Source organism: Callorhinus ursinus, unplaced genomic scaffold (genome assembly GCF_003265705.2).
Source record: "Callorhinus ursinus isolate GAN/ISIS: 27379988/994484 unplaced genomic scaffold, GSC_fseal_2.0 scaffold35, whole genome shotgun sequence".
NCBI lineage: Eukaryota > Metazoa > Chordata > Mammalia > Carnivora > Otariidae > Callorhinus > Callorhinus ursinus.
This window is the reverse complement of record NW_027397097.1, coordinates 3,776,511-3,797,428: the sequence shown is the minus strand read 5'-3', so window position 1 is coordinate 3,797,428 and position 20,918 is coordinate 3,776,511. Positions and strand designations below refer to the sequence as shown.

Below are 20,918 nucleotides of genomic sequence, written 5' to 3'. Positions count from 1 at the left end.
CTGCTGAGCAGGGAGCCCAATGCGGGGCTCGATCCCAGGATGCTGGGATCATGACCCGAGCTGAAGGCAGATGCTTAACCAACTGAGCCACCCACACACCCCTGTTATCAGTCTTTAATAAACATTTTAAGACATTTCTCAGTTTGAAAAACTAGTGATGTAATGTATGGTGATTAACATAACAATAAAAAATTTTAAAAAAATAAAAGAAAAATCTAAAAAAAAAAAAGACATTTCTCAGTTTGGTGAAATACCATTTCCTGGGACTCCTGGCATCTGCCTTCGGCTCAGGTCATGACCCCAGGGTCCTGGATCAAGTCCCACATCAGGCTCCTTGCTCAGCAGAGAGCTTGCTTCTCCCTCTGCCTGCTTTTCCCTTTGCCTGCCACTCCCCCTGCTTGTGCTTGCTCTCTCTCTGACAAATATACAAATAAAATCTTAAAAAAAAAAAAGAAATCATTTCCTTGATTTGTTTGCCATGAGCATCTCCTCCAAAAGTTTTTCACTCACATAAAAATTCTCACTGATACTCTATATAAACACAGCTGTCAGGGAGTTGTTTTTATTTGTGTTCTTATCAGCTACAAAGAAAAATACCACAAATTATTTAACATTTTTATTCAGCTTACCTTATAAGTTTGTAGCCATACCACTAACATTGGGAACAACTATAATATTAATTAGACTGATATATGCAGATGTTGTTTATTACTCACAAATTCTGCTGCATTCTTTAATAAATGTTACCATCTATAAGAGACTTTGATACCTTAAAGTTTTTTTTATCTTAAATATATAATTTTATGTCACAGGAGTACCACTTATTTTATTTGCATTTAAAAAACAAACCCTATTTAAAGTCAGTACCTTTCTGTTTACTCCATTTTTATCATGCATCTTTTCTACATAGTAATTATAATCCTATTGCACTGTGTTTCATAATGCTATCTTTGACAGTCACATTTTCCCCCCCACAACAGTCACATTTTCTTTGCCTTATTTCACCATTAGGGATATTCTCTTCCACAAAGAAATAAGCCTTCTGACATTTCTTTTGCAAATCATGGGGCTCTAGTTCTCTCTTTCTTGGACACAAGAAATATTTCACTTTCCTCTTGATTCTACTGTAAGAGAGACCACAGCCCACAGAACCCAAAGACAGGGAATAGTATAAATTCTATACACATAAATTTGACAATTTAGATGAAATCGATCAATTCTTTGAAAACTACAAACTACCAAAAATCACTCAAGATAAAATATATAACCTGAATAGACCTGTAATTATTAAAGAAATTGCTTTTGCAGTTTAAATCCTTCCAAAAAAGAAATCTCTGAGCTAAGATAATTTCACTGGTGAATTCTTCCAAACGTTTAAAAAAAGAAATAGCACCAATTTTCACAATCTCTTCCAGAAAATAGAAGAGGAGAAAATACTTTTCAACTTATTTTATGAGGCTTGCACCACCTTGATAGCAAGATAGAGGACAATGTAAGATCTAGACCTAAAAATAAACCTAAAAATCCTCAAAAAAAAATATTAGCAAGTTGGGTCTAGTGGTATATAAAAAGAGTAACGAGACCATGTCCAAGTGGGGTCTATCCCAGGAATGCAAGGCTATCTCGGTCTTTGAATATCAACCAATGTGACAAGCCATGTTAACAATAGAATAGGGGCACCTGGGTGGCTCAGTCAGTTAAGCGTCTGCCTTTGGCTCACGTCATGATCCCAGGACCCTGGGATTGAGGCCTGCATTGGGCTCCCTGCTCAGCGGGGTGTCTGCTTCTCCCCCTCCTTCCTGCTTGTGCTCTCTCTCACTATCTCTGTCTCTCAAATAAATAAATAATGTATTTAAAAAAAAATAAACCACAGATTTAAAAAGAAAAACAATAGAATACTACCAAGTCAGTAAAAAGGCATAAACTGCTGATACAAGCACCACATAGATGAATCTGAGAGGCCTTATTTTGATGAAAGAAATCTCAAAAGGTTACATACTATATAGTTCCATTTATATGACATTTTCAAAAAGCCAGAACTATAATGATTGAGAATAGATCAGCTGTTGCTAGGGATTAGAAGTGAGGAGAGAGTGTGACTACAGAGGGGTAGTCCCAGGGGGTTTTTTGGGGTAATGGAAATGTTCTCTATCTTGGTTATGGTGGTGGTTACATGCATCTATTCATAGGTTAAAATTTATGGAAGTGTATAAACACAAAAATGTCCATTTTATTGTAAGAAAGTAAAAATTTTAAAAGCCCCAGCCGACCAAGTGGGATGATAAACAGCAGTTATCACTCTGCCTCATTGGGACATGGCTGGGGTCTTTTCAGATTGGAACATGTACCCTGACTAAAGCCACTAGTCTACTTTAGCTAATTTTTGCCACATTGGAATGGAGACCCAGCATTGTTGGATCTTCTGATTTTTTTAAGAGAACCAGAATTCCAAACTTTTACATAAAATCTGGTATTTTAAAGCATTGTTAAATAATTTTTAAATTTTTTAAAATGCTGTGTTGACCAGTATAAGTCTGAAGAATAGACATACTAATATGTAATCATTGATACTGATAGATGTTGTAGTAGGTAATTGTAGGCAGCTTAGTGCTAAAGAGAGCCTTGAGTCATTGAGAGAAGAATGATGCATGTCCCTAGGGTTGCTCTGTTATGGATGTGAGAATCTTACAGTAAGTTTATGGTATTTGTGGATGGCATGGGCTTCTGAAAAGATGTAAAATCTTTAGGTGATAGAATGATGGTCTGGGGAAGGCACCATAAAGAAATAAGTCAATTTCCTTTATCCTGGCTAGTAAAAGAAATAGTTTACGTTGGAGAAGACTGGAGAAATTGGGACATTTTAAGAAAGAGATGTTCAGTTGAAGTGATAAGTTAGTTTGTATAAATAGAAATCCTACAGGGCTCCATGAAGGGGTTGGCAGAGGAGTGAGCACAAGGATGAACCATGATTGAGGAGGAGCATGCCTGAGGTGGACAAGAATGATGATCTGGGAGATGAATATAAGAGTATATTGAGTACACTCCGTGGAAGCAGAGGGTTTAGGAGTGGCAATCCCTTGGACTTGTAGGAATTGCGGGAACAATATTCTATTTTATACCTCTAAAGCTTGACTCATGCTCTTCCCTCTGTCTGGAATGTTTTATCTCAGTCTCTCTCAGCCTTACCTGTATCATTCATATTTAAGATTCTAAATCCAGATGTTTATGTTTCACTTCTGGAAACCATCCCTGGCACTCCTTCCTCACCTCTTCCCCAAGTTCAGACCCCTATTTCTCTTACCTCCCAATATACATTCCTATCTCAGAGCTCACCATTTTATATTAAAATTATTCTTTTTAAGTTCCTCTAAGATACTATGGTCCTCTGGATCAGGTTCCATGTTTTATTCATCTCTTTGCCTCAGGCAGGTAGCACAGAGCCTGGCACTGAGCTAGTATCAATATTTGTTATTTGAGGAGAGGAGTTAGGCTAGCACATGTTTTGATTATAAGATTGGTGTGGCAGGTACCTGGACTTTCTTCTTCCTTTAAGGGCCACTGGTAGTATAGGCCTATGAGCTGTTTTGTGATTGGTTCAGATCTGCTTAGAGAAAAAGCAAAACTCAGTAGCCAGACAGCAGGTCATTGTTAAGGCCAGAGACATGCATTTATGCTCAGTGTCTTCTTTGTTTCTAAAATATGGAGACGGGCACCTGGGTGGCTCAGTCCTTAGGCGTCTGCCTTCGGCTCGGGTCATGATCCAGGGTCCTGGGATTGAGCCCTGCATTGGGCTCCCTGCCCCACGGGAAGCCTGCTTCTCCCTCTCCCACTCCCCCTGCTTGTGTTCCCTCTCTCGCTGTCTCTCTCGCTGTCAAATAAATAAAATAAAATCTTAATAAATAAATAAATAATTAAATAAAATATAGAGACAGTATTTTGGGAAATGATGAATGGTAAAGGAATGCCTTCTGACATTTACATTGGGCAGCCAGAACTTTATGTGATGCTATTATAGTGATCACTACACAGAGTATTTATCCTACTGCATTCCTGTCATTTGTCTTTGTAGAAAATCTTTGTGAATAGATTTAAAGGACTTTATGTTACCTGTTCAAGAACAAAATTCTCATCAAGACCCAAGGGTATTTTGTTGAGTCTGTACCTTGGCAGTTTCTCTGCACAGATTATTCCATTGACCTTTCCAGAGACATCTTAAAATATCTAACTGCAACCTTTTCTCTTTGTGTTAGGCCCTTCATCATTATTTGACTCTTGGGCTGCTGGAACAATTCCTTCTGCTTTCTGTGTCATTGTAATTGAACTTTCAACACCATTGTTCTTTTCTTTTGTGGTATATTCTTCAATTTCTTTTCCTAAAGTTTTGCTTTAGACTCTATTTTTTTAGGCTTTGTTCTTCCATTAGGCTTTTCAGAGGACTGGAGAGCCATTTAATAGAGAACCTGAACTCACAGGAATGAGATGATAAAAGAAACTTCAAGTGATTACTTTTCATATTAATGTTACTCCTTCTTTACCCTGCCTCATCTCCAGCATAGAACTAAGGTCTTATTTTTCTTAAATAATGAACAATAAGGATATAGAAGGTGTTGTTATTTTATTCATCAGACATAATAATTAGGCATTATTAAGCATAACAGACTGTACACCAAGTGTAGACTATGCTAATTAGTCCATACAAAAATGAAAAAGACAAGTCCATGCCTTCAAGGAATTAAAAATTTAATCAGGGTAATGAATAAGCTAAAAGTTAAAAATACCTCTGTAAGCTTTTTTTTTTTAATTTTCAAATAGAACAATACACTTTCCTGACAGAGTTATATCATCACATGACCTTCTCTGTGTGAAGAACTTAGCACACCTTATGGCCTGTAGTAAAGAGTTCAATAAATGGGGATTATATTGATGGATAGATACAGAATAAGTAGAAACATAAAGAAGGGAATGGCCACGACATCTCTACCTGGACACAAAGACGTTTCCACAGGGGCACCTGGTGGCTCAGTCGATTAAGCGTCTGCCTTCAGCTTGGGTTATGATCCCAGGGTCCTGGGATTGAACCCCACGTCTGGCTCCCTGCTCAGCGGGGAGTCGACTTCTCCCTCTCCCTCTGCCCCTCCCCCACCATTCGTGTGTGTGTGTGTGTGTGTGTGTGTGTGTGTGTGTGTGTGTGTGTGAAATAAAAATCTTTTTAAAAAAAGTTTTCACAGAGAAAGTAATACTGGAGGAAATTGCATATACAAGGCATAAGGGAATGAAATATAAGGAACATTTAAAGAACCCTAAATAATTGGTATATCTAGGAGAGAGGGATAGAGGAGGGGAGCAAAGCGAGAGATGAGGCTTCTGCAGGAATTTGAACTTGATCCTATAAGGAATGGGGACCATTAATTTATATTAAGCAGGGAGTCTTAAAATTAGTCAATACAAAAGAAAATTTCTGATATATTACATGTATGTCTTTTTCAGGTCTCACTTGCCCTGGAGCCTCTGTCAGAAACTTATGACAGCTACAATCCTCTTCCTACTACCGATGTGAAAGAAAATGTGCTTTTATCTGAGCAGGAATTCAGAGAATATACTGAACCCAGCAGTACCCAGTTTCTGGTTCCATCAAGGCCCCATAGGATGCCTACCACCAAAATTGATGGAAAAGAGTTAGCAGCTAACAGTAGTAGATCAGCCACTCCAAGGTAATTACCACAGTCTGTCAGCTAACTCCCACCGTATTCATAATTTCTGTTCTTTATTTGTGTTTGGATGAAAGACTGAAAGTAGTCATTCATTCAGCAAATAAATATTAAGTAACCACTGGTGTAGAGAGGGATTGCTGTCATTGCTGATTAGGATTATGTGTGGGGGAGTCATTTGGTACTGGACTGCCAAGGTACCAAGTCTGTACCAAATATTGGGCATAGAAATTAATAAGAAACAATTCGTGTCTTTGAGGATTGCTCACAATCTGGTAGGGAGGCCAATGTACAGATTAATAAGTAGAACTAAGTCATATACAGATGCCAGGATAGATACCCATGAGGGAAAAAGGGAAAAGGGAAGTATTTCATGAAACAGGATGGACTAAGAGAAATAGATTTTTAATTAATTTATTTTTTTAAGATTTTATTTATTTATTTGACAGAGAGAGACACAGCAAGAGAGGGAACGCAAGCAGAGGGAGTGGGAGAGGGAGAAGCAGGCTTCCCGCTGAGCAGGGAGCCCGACGCAGGGCTTGATCCCAGGAGCCCGGGATCATGACCTGAGCCGAAGGCAGACACTTAACAACTGAGCCACCCAGGCGCCCCAGATTTTTATTTTATTTTTTTATTTTTTTAAGATTTTATTTATTTATTTGATGGAGAGAGACACAGCGAGAGAGAGAGAGAGAAAAAGAACACGAGCAGGGGGAAGTGGGAGAGGGAGAAGCAGGCTTCCCGTGGAGCCGGAAGCCTGGTGCGGGGCTCCATCCCAGGACCCTGGGATCATGATCTGAGTCGAAGGCATGCACTTAACAACTGAGCCACCCAGGTGCCCCCAGATTTTTATTTTAAATAATTACAAAGCATTTGCTTTGTGTTAGGCTCTGCACTGCGCTCGCTCTTTCTTTTTTCAAGATTGATTTATATGAGAGAGAGAGCACACACACTTGCATGTGCACAAGTGAGGGGAGGGGCAGAGGGAGAGAATCTTCAAGCAGACTCCCTGCTGAACACAGAGCCCAACATGGGGTTTGATCTCATGACCTGAGATCATGACTGAGCTGAAACCAAGCATCAGACATTTAACTGACTGAGCCACCCAGGTACCCCAACTGAGCTCTGTATTTCATAATCTCACTTGAGCCACAACCATACAACTGTAGGTAAAATATTATTATTTATCTCATTTGGGAGATGAAAAAGAGATTTACAAAGTCTAAGCTACACTGCTATAAACTACTGATACCCTTTCTTTCTCTGACAAAGTGAAATATTACCATAGTGGGTAATATAATATTGCTAAAATTCTCCTTTATTTTATAACAGGGGAAAGGACCACTTGTACTTTGCAGAAAACTCAGATACAATAAAGGACTCTTTCTTTGGACTACAACACCATCTTAATTCAGGACAGAGTTTAGAGTCTATGACTCTGAAAGGCAAGGCCCCACAGAAGCAGATGTCCCTTCTTAACAGTTCTGAATTCCAGCCTCAAATTAGGACAGTGGCCAAGAGTCACAGTGACTCATGCATTCTTTCTTCAAACAACCCCCCTACCAAGGACCTTCTCTCAGGTATGTATGTATTTGTGAACCAAGACTAAGCTATATTTATTGGGATTGCTCTGCTTGTTAGCCAGTCTTCAAAGAGAACCAACACTTCTGTTTGAAACAAATAACCAAATAAAAGTGAGTGATCTCACTAAAGTTCAGAATTTCTCACTATCTAAAGGCAGCGCTATTAAACCAGTAAGTTACTTCTAAATAATTACTAGGTGCTTACAATTGTAGGTTTAAGGAAGGAGCCATTTAAAATGAACCTAAATATGGGGGGGAGGTGTTTATCATAGAGAAATATTATTCTTTATTTTTTCCCAAATTAAGGCAAATACAGTTTTTATCTCATCAGCAGATTTACTTGTACTACTGTGCAGAGGCTAGTACTAAATCTGCTTCACATTCTGAAAATTCTTGGCCTCAGTGGGAACATTCAGTGCACAGCAACTGCTAATCTTAAGTCTGGAAATTAAATATGACTTAGAGCCAAGCAGAAATAGAAAGGAGTCAGTTTACCTGTATAAGGGCTTAAACTGAAATAGAGAAATCCAAATAGGATTATTTAGGGGTAGTATTATAAAAGCAGTCGAGATACCTTATATATAATGCTTAACCATTTATCTCTGTGACATCAGGAGCATGACAGGGATTTGTCTCCATCCTCACTAGCAAATTTCCAAAGTAGAGTATCTGCAGCATTAAGAGAAAAATCTTTAAAATAACTATATGGGTATATAATTTACGTTAGTAAGGATATTTGTTTCATGAAGAAAGACATTCCGTTCATGTTTTTTCAGCTGAAATGTCTGTGATCCCCTGTTTTTGAAAATACACTCTATCTATTAATTTTATTTTTTTATTTTTTTAAATTTTATTCAAATTCAGTTAATTAACATATAGTGTATTATTAGTTTCAGAGATAGAGTTGAGTGATTTATCAGTTGCATATAGGATCCAGTGCTCATTACATCAAGTGCCCTTCTTAATGCCCATCACCCAATTACCCCATACCCCTGCCTACCTCCCCTCCAGCAACCCTTAGTTTCCTGTAGTTAAAAGCCTCTCGTATAGTCTATTTATTTTAATATTCAGTGCAGTCCTAGGCTACATTAACAAGAACAAATTGTTCCATTATACTATACTGCCTGCACTTGTCAGCTCACACCTGAATATTTTGTGTAGGCACCAGACTTTGAGAAAGATATTTGTTCACTCATTAAGCAGTTACTTATTTAGTACCTATCAAATGTCTGGCGTTCTTCTAGGTGTCAGGGATACAGCCATTTAAATGAAAAAAAAAAAAAAACCAAATTTCTGCATTATGGATCTTGTATTCTAGATGGGAAGACCAGATGGATAAATAAGTAAGTATATAGTGTTAGATGGTGATAATGACAGTGGGAAAAAAATGAAGCAGGGCACTTAAGAGGAGGGGATGTTAGTTTTACATAGGTTGGCAAAGGAAAGCCTCACTAAGAAGGTAACATGAAAGTAAAGATCTAAAGAAGATGAGTTCCTTCTAAGGAGAGTAACTAGGTTTATGAAGGGACTACCAAGAGATACTAAGCTTCACAAAAACAGCTGCCATTTATTGAGCATTCATTCTGTGCTCGCTACTATACCAAGTGCCTTATACACATTTTCTTACAAAAACCCAGTGAGGTAGGGATTGTTATCACCATTCTAAAATGAAAACACAGGCTCAGAATTAGGGAGCTCCCATCCTCTCAAAGGGAGAAGCTGCTCTTCAGCTCCAATTCATTATTGTCTTTAGACTCTAAGGTCCTCTGCTTTATCTTACTGTAAGTTCATTGTTTACCTAGGCCTGCCTTTTTTTCTTTTTTCCTTAAATCAAGACTTTGCTGGCCAACTGTTGAGGCCAAACAAAATATGACAAGTACAACCCATGGGCTGCCAATATGCAACCTCTTCCATGAGAGTTATGAGGATCAGTTGGCTTACAGATGATACAAAACAGATTATGACTCAGTCTATGTTAACAATAAGACCTGTGCAGAATGGGAAAGGACAGCTTCAAGAGGTAGTGAATTCTCTATCACTGGAAAACACGAGCTAGCTAACCATCCTGATGGGACTTTTACAGATTGTATTGCATCATCAAGTGGACAGATAAGAGCTTTTTGTTGTTGTTGTTGTTGTTCAGATAAGAGCTTTTAAGGTCCCTTCCAACCACAAGATTCTGGAGGACTAAGATTAAGTGGTTCATTCTAGTAGGTAGGTCTAGAGCTGAGATTATGAGAGGGATCTAACAAATACATAAATATAAATATCTTCCTGGTCTTTATTGGACTGACATGACACCAGAAAAGGGGTACAGAGCTGAATTGGTCAACCAGCTAGTGTTTATGAAACACGAACTACACATCCTGCTTTTGAGAGTTGGGTTTGAAATAGATAGCAAGGAGTTGGAACAAAAACTAGAAGCTGTACATCTCCCTGTGTTTGGCAGGGGCTGTGCCCATGGCATATGGGAAATAAACAAAGGAAAGATTTGTCCTGAACTCACCTGGGTATCTTCTTTTGTGTTCAGGGAATGATTTTTTAGTTGAAGTGCAGGCAAATGCCATGACAGCTCTTAGAGTATAGGTACCAGCTTCCCCGTGAGAAGAGATCAGATATTTTTTTGTTACCATGCCTCAGACTTTAGAAAAGCTTTTCCAAGAATGGCTTTTTCAACAACCAAACCACTTGGAGGCCAATGAATGGACCACCTGTGCTCAGATTTGTCCTACTTGTTTTCCTCAATGTTTATTTCCTTTTTAAAACTTCCTTTTGGAAAGTATCTTAAGTACTTATTACCATTTAGATGTAAATGACTGTTTAAGTCACTTTTGAAATATTACCATTCCCAGAGGAATTTTTATTTAACAGGGATAAAAACTTTAAGCCCAATTTAATTCAAGGAGTATCTTTTGAGTGAGTCAAAACAAAACACTGACCTATCTTTGAAGGTCAGTCATTGTTTTGAGTATTGGGGTTGCAGTGATAAATAAGATACAGTCTTTGACCTTAAGGAATTCAGTCTAGTAAAGGAAACTGACTCTAAAGCAGATACAGTACAGTTATGTCTGATATAAGCAGCAGTGGAAGAACATTTTATCAAATTCCCGGTATATACTAGGCACTGTATGAGATACTGAGGATAAAAAATCAACAAGAATCAATCCCTAGCCTCAGAGTTCATTGGGTGAGATAGACAATTATAGTACTGAGTGATAAATTCTTTGATGGAATTAAATACCCAGAGCTTTAAGAACACAAGGAAGTATTGTGTTTAAGGAATTGAAAATAGTTGGGTATGGTTAAATTATAAAGTACCAAGGATATTTATTATCTCTCCAAAAACATTTTGGGTATCAATAGAAAAACTGTTTTTCTACATGGCCCTGAAATCAAATGAAGTTTATTATCAACACAGCTCATTATTATCCACTTTATTCATAAAACATTTGAGTGTGCCCACCTCATCTGAAGAACTTTGAACTATATTGAGTAAAGCCAAGGGCCAACTAGAAACTAAAAGAAGGGTTTCTGGTCACATAGCAATCTTTAGCCAAATTTCCAATGCCAACAATACCATGTTTTCCTTTCCCTTTCTCATTGAGTAAACAAGATAGTCATTTTTTGGCTGAATCTCAAAGAGATTAAAAAGAAAAAAAAAAACATATGGGCAGCTGGGTGGCTCAGTCAGTTAAGCATCTTCCTTCAGCTTGGGTTATGATCACCAGATCCTGGCTCCCTGCTCATCGGGGAGTCTGCTTCTCCCTCTCCCTCTGCTGCTTCCCCTGCTTGTGCTCTCTCTGTCAAATAAATAAAATCGTTTCAAAAAAATACAATGAATTCTGAATGAATATTGTGCAGCCATTATTTACATGAATAAAGTTAATGTATATTAAGTGAAAAACAATTTCAAAACAGTGGTGCCTGGGTGGTTCAGTTGGTTAAGCGACTGCCTTTGGCTCAGGTCATGATCCTGGAGTCCCGGGATCGAGTCCCACATCGGGCTCCCTGCTCGGCGGGGAGTCTGCTTCTCCCTCTGACCCTCTTCCCTCTCGTGCTCTCTATCTCTCATTCTCTCTCTCTCAAATAAATAAATAAAATCTTAAAAAAAGAAACAAAACAAAAAACAGTATACAAAATTTTGCAAAAGAGGAGATGTATATATAAAAAACTGTAACAGTATTCCTGGGTAGTAGCATTAATGAGTATATTAGTTTTCTGTTGCTGCATGACAAATTACCACAAATTTAATGAGTTAAAGCAATATCCATTTATTAGCTCACAGTTCTGTGGGTTAGAAGTCCAACAAGGTATGGTTGGATTTTTTGCTTAAGTTATCAGATATCGGTCAAGCTAAATTCTTATCTGGAAGCTCTGGGGAAAAATGCATTTCCAAGTTCATTCTTGTTGACTGAATTCAGTTCCTTGCAGTCATAGGACTGAGGTCCCATTTCCTTGCTATCAGCTCAAGCCACTCTTAGCTTCCTGGAGGCCACCTGCATCTCTTGCCATGTGGTCCCCTCAATCTGCAAGACAGCGATGATACATTAAATCTTTCTCATGCTTCAAATCTCTAATGTCATAACCTGCAAATAGCCAGAGAAAACTCTGCTTTTAAAAGGTTTGGGCAACCAAAATGATCTCCCTATCTTAAGGTTGACTGATTTGGAACTGTAAAACTACATCTGTAAATCCCTTTAAAGCAGTACCTTTAGATGAGTGTTTGAATCAGAGAGAAGATATATGTATACTGGAGTTGGGAATCCTGGGGGGAACTGTCTTAGGAAAGTTGGTTGATAGAATGGTTGATCTTTATTTTCTTTTAGTTTAGTTGTATTTTCACTGAACATATTATTTCGGTTCTTTTTTTTTTTTTCACTTTGTAAGCTATATTTTGAACTCCTTGTACTAACAAATGTTAGATGTTTATGGATCTTCTTGGCTTCTTTTTTTTCTTGGCCTAATCACCATATCATCATCATCATCTCCTTCTTCTTCTTTCTTGAGAGAGAGTACATGTGTGCATATGTATGCAGGGGGCTGAGGGCTGGGGGAGCAAAGAGAGAATCCAAAGCAGTCTTCATGCCCAACACAGAGCCCAAGGTGGGGTTCCATCCCACAACCCTGAGATCATGATCTGAGCAGAAGCAAAGGGTTGGACATCCACCCAACCGACTGAGCCACCCAGGTGCCCCTATATCTTCTTTCTTTTTAGAAGCTATAAAACTCTAAGAGAATGGACTGACACTTGGTGTCTAGTCTCAGTTACCTCCAAAGTAACTCTGGAACCTCAAGAAAAAAAATATTTCCCACAGTTCCTTGGAATAATGCCAGTGGCCCTAAGCTTTTAAAAAGATGTCTAAGAACTGAAGTGCAGTCATATATTAGTAAGGTGATTAAAATCATAGGATGTGGGGCCCCTAGCCGGTACAGTTGGTGGAGCATGAAACTCTTGATCTCAGGGTTGTGAGTTCGAGCCCCACATTGGGTGTGGAGATTACTTAAAAAACTAAAATCTTAAAAAAAACAACAAAATTATTGGCTGTGAAATCATTCTGGTTATACAGTGTGTATAACTTGGGCAAGTTACTTATCCTCTGTGCCTCAATTTTCTTCATCTGGAAGATGAAGGAAATGGTAGTATCCATCTCAGAGAATTGTTAGGAGATTAAAGGAGTGTATATATATAATATACATAGAGTACTGCCCAGCATGTGTTTAAGAGTTCAGTAAATTATTATTGCTGTTATTATTGTTATTTTTACTCAGGAATGGGGTAAATTTTACTTATCAGAAAGTCTGAAGACTTCATCCTGACTTTTCTATTAACCTGCTGTATGATCTTAGATAAGTCATGGAAATTTTTTGGCATTTTTCATAAAAGTATAAATTTGGAATAGATTATCACTATAGCTTCTAACGGTTTAGCTGATGTAGTTGTTAGTGTTTTTTGGATAATAGTGACATTAACTATTACAAATAATAGAATTCAGTATGGTATCTGGATACAAAAATAATTATGTAGACATTATTAACTTTAATACGTACAAAAACCCGTTGGAAGAGTCAGTGCATTCATGTAATGACTCCCATCACATAACAACTCTGGAGAGACTGACCTCCCTCCAGAATAGACTTCATTCACTGCTGTAATTACAACATTTAAAACAGTCCCATCATATGGGGCACCTGGGTGGCTCAGTTGTTAAGCGTCTGCCTTCGGCTCAGGTCATGATCCCAGGGTCCTGGGATCGAGCCCCGCATCGAGCTCTCTGCTCCACGGGAACCTGCTTCTCCCTCTCCCACTCTCCCTGCTTGTGTTCCCTCTCTCGCTGTGTCTCTTTCTGTCAAATAAATAAATAAAATCTTTAAAAAAAAATAAAATAAAAAATAAAACAGTCCCATCATAGAAGCTCAGTAAACATTTATTATAAAGTGAGGGTCCTCAAGAAATTCTCAAGCTAGTGGGAAAAGCAGACAGGTAAGTCATTACAATATACTATGTTAAGTCCTGTCATAGAAGGAAAAGTGCTGAATATTGCAAGTATTGCTGTTGGATTTTAGATTTTCCATGTTCTGCTTTTGCCTTCTTCAGCTCTGTTAGAACAAGGCAATAAACTGCGTAATGCCATGGTGATTTCTACAATGAAATCAAGCCCAGATACTAGCATGTTGTTGGATGAAGTTCATCCTCCTATGAAGGAGGATTTTCTTAAAGCCTCAACACAGTAAGTTACAGGATAAACATGATTCCTAACAGTTCATTTTTTAATTGTTGCTAATGTATATTTTTTGTTAAGTTATAGATTTATTCAGCAAATAATCCTTAATGTGGTGGAAAGGAAGCCTAAACTGGAGTTTAGATACTCAAAATCTAGATGTACTGGAACTTGCTAAATGTGTAAATGGCTAAATTCTTTGCTCCCTGTGAACTGGCAGGCTTATGTGTATATTGGGGATATTCTCTCCTCTCTCTCTTACAGAAATGAAATTGGAGTCTAAGGTAGAAAAGGGCTTTGTAAATTGTAAAGTTTTATATATATTTAAGGTAGTTAAGTCGGAAGGATGTTAAGTGTTCCATGTTGAACCATCTCCATGTACTATCTCTTAGCTCAATTCTGATTTAGATTTTTCCTGTATGTTAGCCACTCAGAAAGTACTTTTCCACACCACAGAATCAAAGCCTTGTCTAGGAACCAGTTTAAAGACCACATAGAAGATCACCTCCTCCCTCGGACTGAGAATACATTTTGGAAACATGACACAAAAGATGATACCAGAGCTATACAGTTGCTATTGGGCAGGTAAGGACTTTTAACTATCTTTCTTCCTTTTAAATTCTTCCTTCAATTCATTGTGTATTTTTTTTAAGAATTTATTTATTTATTTGACAGAGAGACATAGCGAGAGAGGGAACACAAGCAGGGGTAGTGGGAGAGGGAGGAGAAGGCTTCCTGCTGAGCAGGGAGCCCATGTGGGGCTCGATCCTAGGACCCTAAGCCGAAGGCAGACATTTAATGACTAAGCCACCCAGGTGCCCCTCATTGTGTATATTGTTAACAGATTTATCTTCTGAAAGCAGCACTTCCATGGGGTAGCCAAATTATTCCCTTGGTTACTCATTACATACTAAATAAAAATCGCTATTTATTACCTATGAAGTAAAAATCTAGTCTTTAGCCTTTTATTCTTAGCTTCACTTACAGAATGGTCTCCAGTTCACCTTTCCATTCTTATCTCCCAGCTTTATCCCCAACACCACTATTAGGGTATAATTTTAAAAAACTCAGATTTTAGGGGCTCCTGGGTGGCTTAGTCGATTAAGTGTCCAACTCTTGGTTTCGGCTCAGGTCATGATCTCAGGGTTGTGAGATCGAGCCCCCTGTTGGACTCCAGCTCAGCAGGGAGTCTGCTTGAGATTCTCTCTTCCTCTGCTCCCTACCCCCCCCACCTACTCTCTCTCTCAAATAAATAAATTAATTTTTTAAAAACCTCAGATTTTAAGCAGACACATGTTAATTCAGGGTCTTATTGTGTCTCTTATGTAACCTATGTTGCCTGTGTAATTAGGAAAAAAAATAAAAGGGATCCAAATTGGAAAGGAAGAAGTACAAGTATATTCACAGATGACATGATCTGATATGTAGAAAATCGTAAAGAATCCACTGAAAAATATTAGAACTAATAAATTCTGGAAGATTGCAGGATATAAGATCAATACAGAAAAATCAGTTGTATTTCTGTATACTTGCAATGAACAATCCAAAAATGCAATTAAGAAACAATTCCATTTATAATAGCAGTAATAAGAATAAAACACTTAGGAATAAATTTAACAGAAGAAGTGCAAAACATAAACTCTGCAACTGCAAAACATTATTAAAAGAAATTTTAAAAGATGTAAATATGTAGAAAAATCCCATGTTCATGATTCAGTGCAATCCCTATTCGTATTGCAGCTGACTTCTTTGTAGAAATTAATAAACTGATTCCAAAATTCCTGTGAAATTGCAAGGGACTCAGAATAGCCCAAATGGTCTTGAAAAAGAGAAAAGTAGGGGGATTCACATTTCCCTATTTTATTTTTAAAGATTTATTTATTTATTGGGGGGGAGGGGCAGAGGGAGAGAACGGTCTTAAGCAGACTCCACACTAAGTGAGGAGCCAGATGCAGGGCTCGATCTTACTATCCTGAGATCACAACCTGAGCCAAAACCAAGAGTTGGATGCTTAGCTGACTACACCACCCAAGTGCCCCTCACACTTCCTTATTTTAAAACTTAGTACAAAGAAACAATAATCAAGTCCATTTGGTACTGACATAAGGACAGACATATAAATCAATGGAATAGAAATGAGTTTAGAAATAAACCTATGTCAGACAAACCATGAGACCCTGGACTCTGGGAAACAAACTGAGGGTTATAGAAGTGAGGGAGGATGGAGGGATGGGGTAGCTGGGTGATGGGTATTAAGAAGGGCATGTGTTGTGATGAGCACTGGATGTTTTACACAACTAATGAATGAATCGTTGAACACTACATCAAAAACTAATGATATGGTATGTTGGCTAACTAAACATATAGAAGGAAGGAAGGGGAAGGAAGGAAGAGAAGGAACACAGAATGGGAGAAAATATTTACTAATCTGATAAAGGATTTATATCTAGAGTATATAAAGAACTCATACAACTTACTAATTAAGCGACAGATCATTCAATTAAAAATATGGGCAAAGGATCTAAATAGAGATTTCTCCCAAGAAGATAGTGAAATGGCTAATGTACGCATGAAAAGATGTCAGCACTATTAGTTCTCAGGGAAATGCATATCAAAACCACAGTGAGATACCACGTCATAAGCACTGGGATGGCTTGAATCAAAAAATCAGTAAAATTGGTGAGGATGTGGAGAATTTGGAACCCTCATACACTGCTCAGAGCAGTGTAAAATGGTGCAGCTACTTTGGAAAATAGTTCATCACTTCCTCAAACTGTTATATGTATACTAGCAATTCAGATCCTAGGTATACACCAAAGGGAAATGAAAACTAAGTCCATGCAAAAATGTGTACATGAATTTCCATAGCAGCATTATTCATTATAGTTAAAAATGTTCATGAGACAATGAATGGAAAAGAAAAAAAGTGATATATCCATAAAATGTGATATTACTTGTCCAGAAAATGGAATAAAGTACTGATAACATGCTGTAGCATAGGTGAACATTGAAAACATGCTGAATGAAAGAAGGTAGTCACAAAAGAGAACATATTTTATGAGTCCATGTATATGAAACATACAAAATAAACAAATCTGTAGAAAAGAAAGCAGATGAGTGGGTTTTTCAGGGCTGGGTATGATCGGAGGGTAAGTGGTAATAGCTAATGGGTAGAGTTTCTTTTTGAGGTGATGAATATGTTTTTAAAGTGACTCTGGTGATGGTTGTTCATATCTGTAAATATACAAAAAACTACTGAATTACTCACTTTAAATGAGTGAATTGTATCTTATGTGAATTATGTCCAAATGAAACTGTTTTTTAAAACTCCCAACACAGTACTATATAGTCAGGAGGGAACCCCCAAGTCCTGACTTCTTGAAGAGTGAAGGACTTGGACCCCATATTTAGTGCCTCAACTTTTAAGCCTCCCTCTAGAGTTATGGGCTCCAAATCCACTTAGTTCTGAAAGCCAGTGGGGCTTGCATTCATGAGACTCATAATAATACATACTTTCCCAGCTACTATTTGAGGGTTCAGCTTCCAATCAGCCTGCATCTAGGCACTGACTTTGATCCTCCTGTTTGGGACATTGGTGGGTCTTTGCACACTCTCAACCATTGGGAGCTACTAAGAACAAAGGAGGAGGCTTGGACAATCAGAAAAGTTTATGAGGCAAGTAGGGGCTTGGGAGCCAGACTAATTGATGAGGTTAATCTCCTACTGTCAAGAATAGAAACAGGTCAGGACTGTCTGTCAGGACATTATGACAGGACTGAGACAGGTGACTGTTTTGTCTAATATGCAGAATTCAACAGAGAAAGTCAAGGAAAATGAAGAAACAAAAGAATATGTTCCAAACAAAAGGACAGAATAAATATCCAGAAACAGATCTCAATGAAGCAGAGATAAGTGGGTTACCTAACAGAGAATTAAAAATAACAGTCATAAAGATGTTCACTGAGGTTAGGAGAACAGTTACATGAACCAAGTGAGAACTTCAACAAAGAAACAGAAAATTTTTTAAAGTACCAAACTAATCGTAGAACTGAAGAACATAATAATTGACTGAAAAATTCAAGAGGGGTTCAACAGCAGACTAGATCAATGGGAAGAAGGAATCAGCAAACTCAAAGACAAGGCAGTGGAATTCAGTCAGAGATACAAAAAGGAAAAAGAATGAAAAGGAGTTTAGATAACATAAGGGACTTAGAAACCAAGAGACCAATATATACATTATAGGGGTCCCAGAAGAAGAAGGAGAGAGAGAGAAAGGGGCAAAAATATTCAAAGAAATAATGGCTGAAAATTTCCCTAACCTGGGGAAAGAAACAGACATCCAGATCCAGGAATCCCAGAGAGTTTTAAGTTAGATGAATCAACGGAGAACCATACTGAGACACAATATGATTAAGTTGTCAAAAGTTACAAGGAGAGAATCTTAAAAGTAAGGAGAGAAAAGCAGCTTGTTACTGACAGGGCACACTCCATAAGACTTTTAGATTTTTCAGCAAAAATCCTACAAACTAGGGGAAGTTGGGTGGCTCAGTAGGTTAATCCAACTCATGATTTCAACTTGGGTCATGATCTCAGAGTCGTGAGATAGAGCCCAATGTCAGGCTCCATGCTCAGTGGGGAATCTGCTTGAGCTTCTCTCTCTCTCTCTCTCTCTCCCTCTGCCCCTTCCCTGCCTCTCTCAAATGAACAGGTAAATCTCTAAAAGCAGTGGGATTATATATTCGAAAGTGCTGAAAGAAAAAAAAAACTGCCAACCAAGAATACTGTGACTGGCAAAGTTGTCCTTCAGAATTGAAGGGAAGATAAAGAATTTTCCAGACACACAGAAGCTGAAGGACTTAATGACCATTAGACTAACCTTACAAAAAACATTAAAGGAAGTTCTTCAAGCTGAAAAAAAGGGATGCTAAGTAGTAACAAGAAAACATACAAAATTCTAAAACTCATGGCTAAAGGGAAATACATAGTTAAATTGAGAATACTGTAATATTACAATAGTCGTGGGTATTTCGCTTATAAATCTAATATGAAGGTTAAAAGACAAAGTATTAAAAATAAATATAACTATAATTTGTTAATGGATACACAGTATAAAGCTACAAACTGTGACATCAAAATTGAAAGTGAGGTAGGGGAGGGCGCCTGGGTGCCTCAGTTGGTTAAGCGACTGCCTTCGGCTCAGGTCATGATCCTGGAGTCCCGGGATCGAGTCCCACATCGGGCTCCCTGCTCGGCTGGAGTCTGCTGCTCCCTCTGACCCTCTTCCCTCTCGTGCTCTCTATCTCTCATTGTCTCTCTCTCAAATAAATAAATAAATAAAATCTTTAAAAAAAAAAAAAGAAAATGAGGTAGGGGAGCTTTTATATGTGTTTTAGGTTATCACCCTAAAATAGGCTGTTATAAATATGTAAGCCTTGTGGTAACCACAGAGCAAAAGTGTATAGTAAATATATAAAATATAAAGGAATTGAAACAGGCCACTACAGTGAATCATCAAATCATAAAGGAAGAGAGCAGAAAGGAACTACAAATCAACCAGGAAGCAGTTAACAAAATGATAGTATTAAGTTCATGCCTATCAATAATTGTTTTAAATATAGGTGGACTAAAGTCTCCAACCAAAAGACAGAGAGTACCGAATGGATAAAAACACAAGACCCAATTATATGCTGCCTACAGGAGACTTTAAGGACTTATAGGCTCAAATTGAAGGGATGGATAAAGATACTCCATGCAAGTGGAAACCAAAGGAGAGTTTGGGGTAGCTATTGTTACATCAGACAAATAGACTTTAAGCCAAAAATTGTAACAAGAGGTAAAGAAGGTCATGATATAATGATAGTTGGTCAATTCATCAAGAGGGTATAACTGTAAAGATTTATGCACCCACCACCGGAGCAGCTAAATACATAAAGCAAATGTTAGTAGATCTGAATGGAGAAATAACAGCAATACAATAATAGCAGGGAACTTTAATGTCCCACATCCCACAATGGATAGATCATCCAGACAGAAAATAAGGAAATACTGGACTTAAATGACACAAACCTGATGGACCTAATATATATACATATATATATATATATATATATGTATATACATACACACACACATAGAACTTTCCATCTAATAGCAAAATACATATTTTTCTCAAGCACATATGGAACATTCTCTGTGATAAATCATATACTGGGCCATAAAACAGTTATTAATACATTTAAGGAGATTAAAATAGCAGGCATTTTTTTCTGACCACAGTAGTGTGAAATTAAAAATCAATTACAAATAGAAAACTAGAAAATTTACAAATATGTGGAAATTAAACAACATGGTCCTGAACAACCAGTGGGTCAAAGAAGAAATCAAAGTAACTTGAGACAGAGGAAACTGGAAACACAATATACCAAAAGTTATGGGATGCAGCAAAAGCAGGTCTGTGAAGAAAATTTATAGCATAAACGTGTACATTAAAAAACAAGAAAGATCTCAGGGCACCTGGGTGGCTCAGTTGTTGGGCATCTGCCTTCGGCTCAGGTCATGTGGGATTGAGCCCCACATTGGGCTCTCTACTCGGCAGGAAGCCTGCTTCTCCTTCTCCCGCTCCCCCTGCTTGTGTTCCCTCTCTCGCTGTCTCTCTCTCTGTCAAATAAATAAATAAAAGCTTACTAAATTTATACCTCAAGGAACTTAGAGAAAGAACAAACTAAGCCCAAAGTTAGTGGAAGGAAGGAAAGAACAAAGATCAGAGTAGAAATAAATGAAATAGACTACAAAGACAATATAAAAGATCAATGAAACTAAGAGCTGGGTTTTTTTTTTTATAAACTGTTAGACTTATGAAGACAAAAAGGACTTAAAATTACAAATGAAATTGGAGACATTATAACTGA

At 37.8% G+C, this 20,918-nt stretch overlaps 1 protein-coding gene across 6 annotated transcripts in view; it reads left to right on the top strand.

Moving 5' to 3' along the window:
• The window catches only part of C2CD3 (C2 domain containing 3 centriole elongation regulator), a 139,291-nt gene that overhangs the window by 15,982 nt on the left and 102,391 nt on the right, over positions 1-20,918 (top strand). For all 6 annotated transcript variants that reach the window (XM_073879689.1, XM_073879687.1, XM_025848372.2 and 3 more), the window contains 4 exons: positions 5,488-5,711; positions 7,041-7,288; positions 13,887-14,019; positions 14,467-14,595. In XM_073879689.1, coding sequence (XP_073735790.1) covers positions 5,488-5,711; positions 7,041-7,288; positions 13,887-14,019; positions 14,467-14,595 — 734 coding nt within the window. The remainder of the gene's footprint in view (positions 1-5,487; positions 5,712-7,040; positions 7,289-13,886; positions 14,020-14,466; positions 14,596-20,918) is intronic.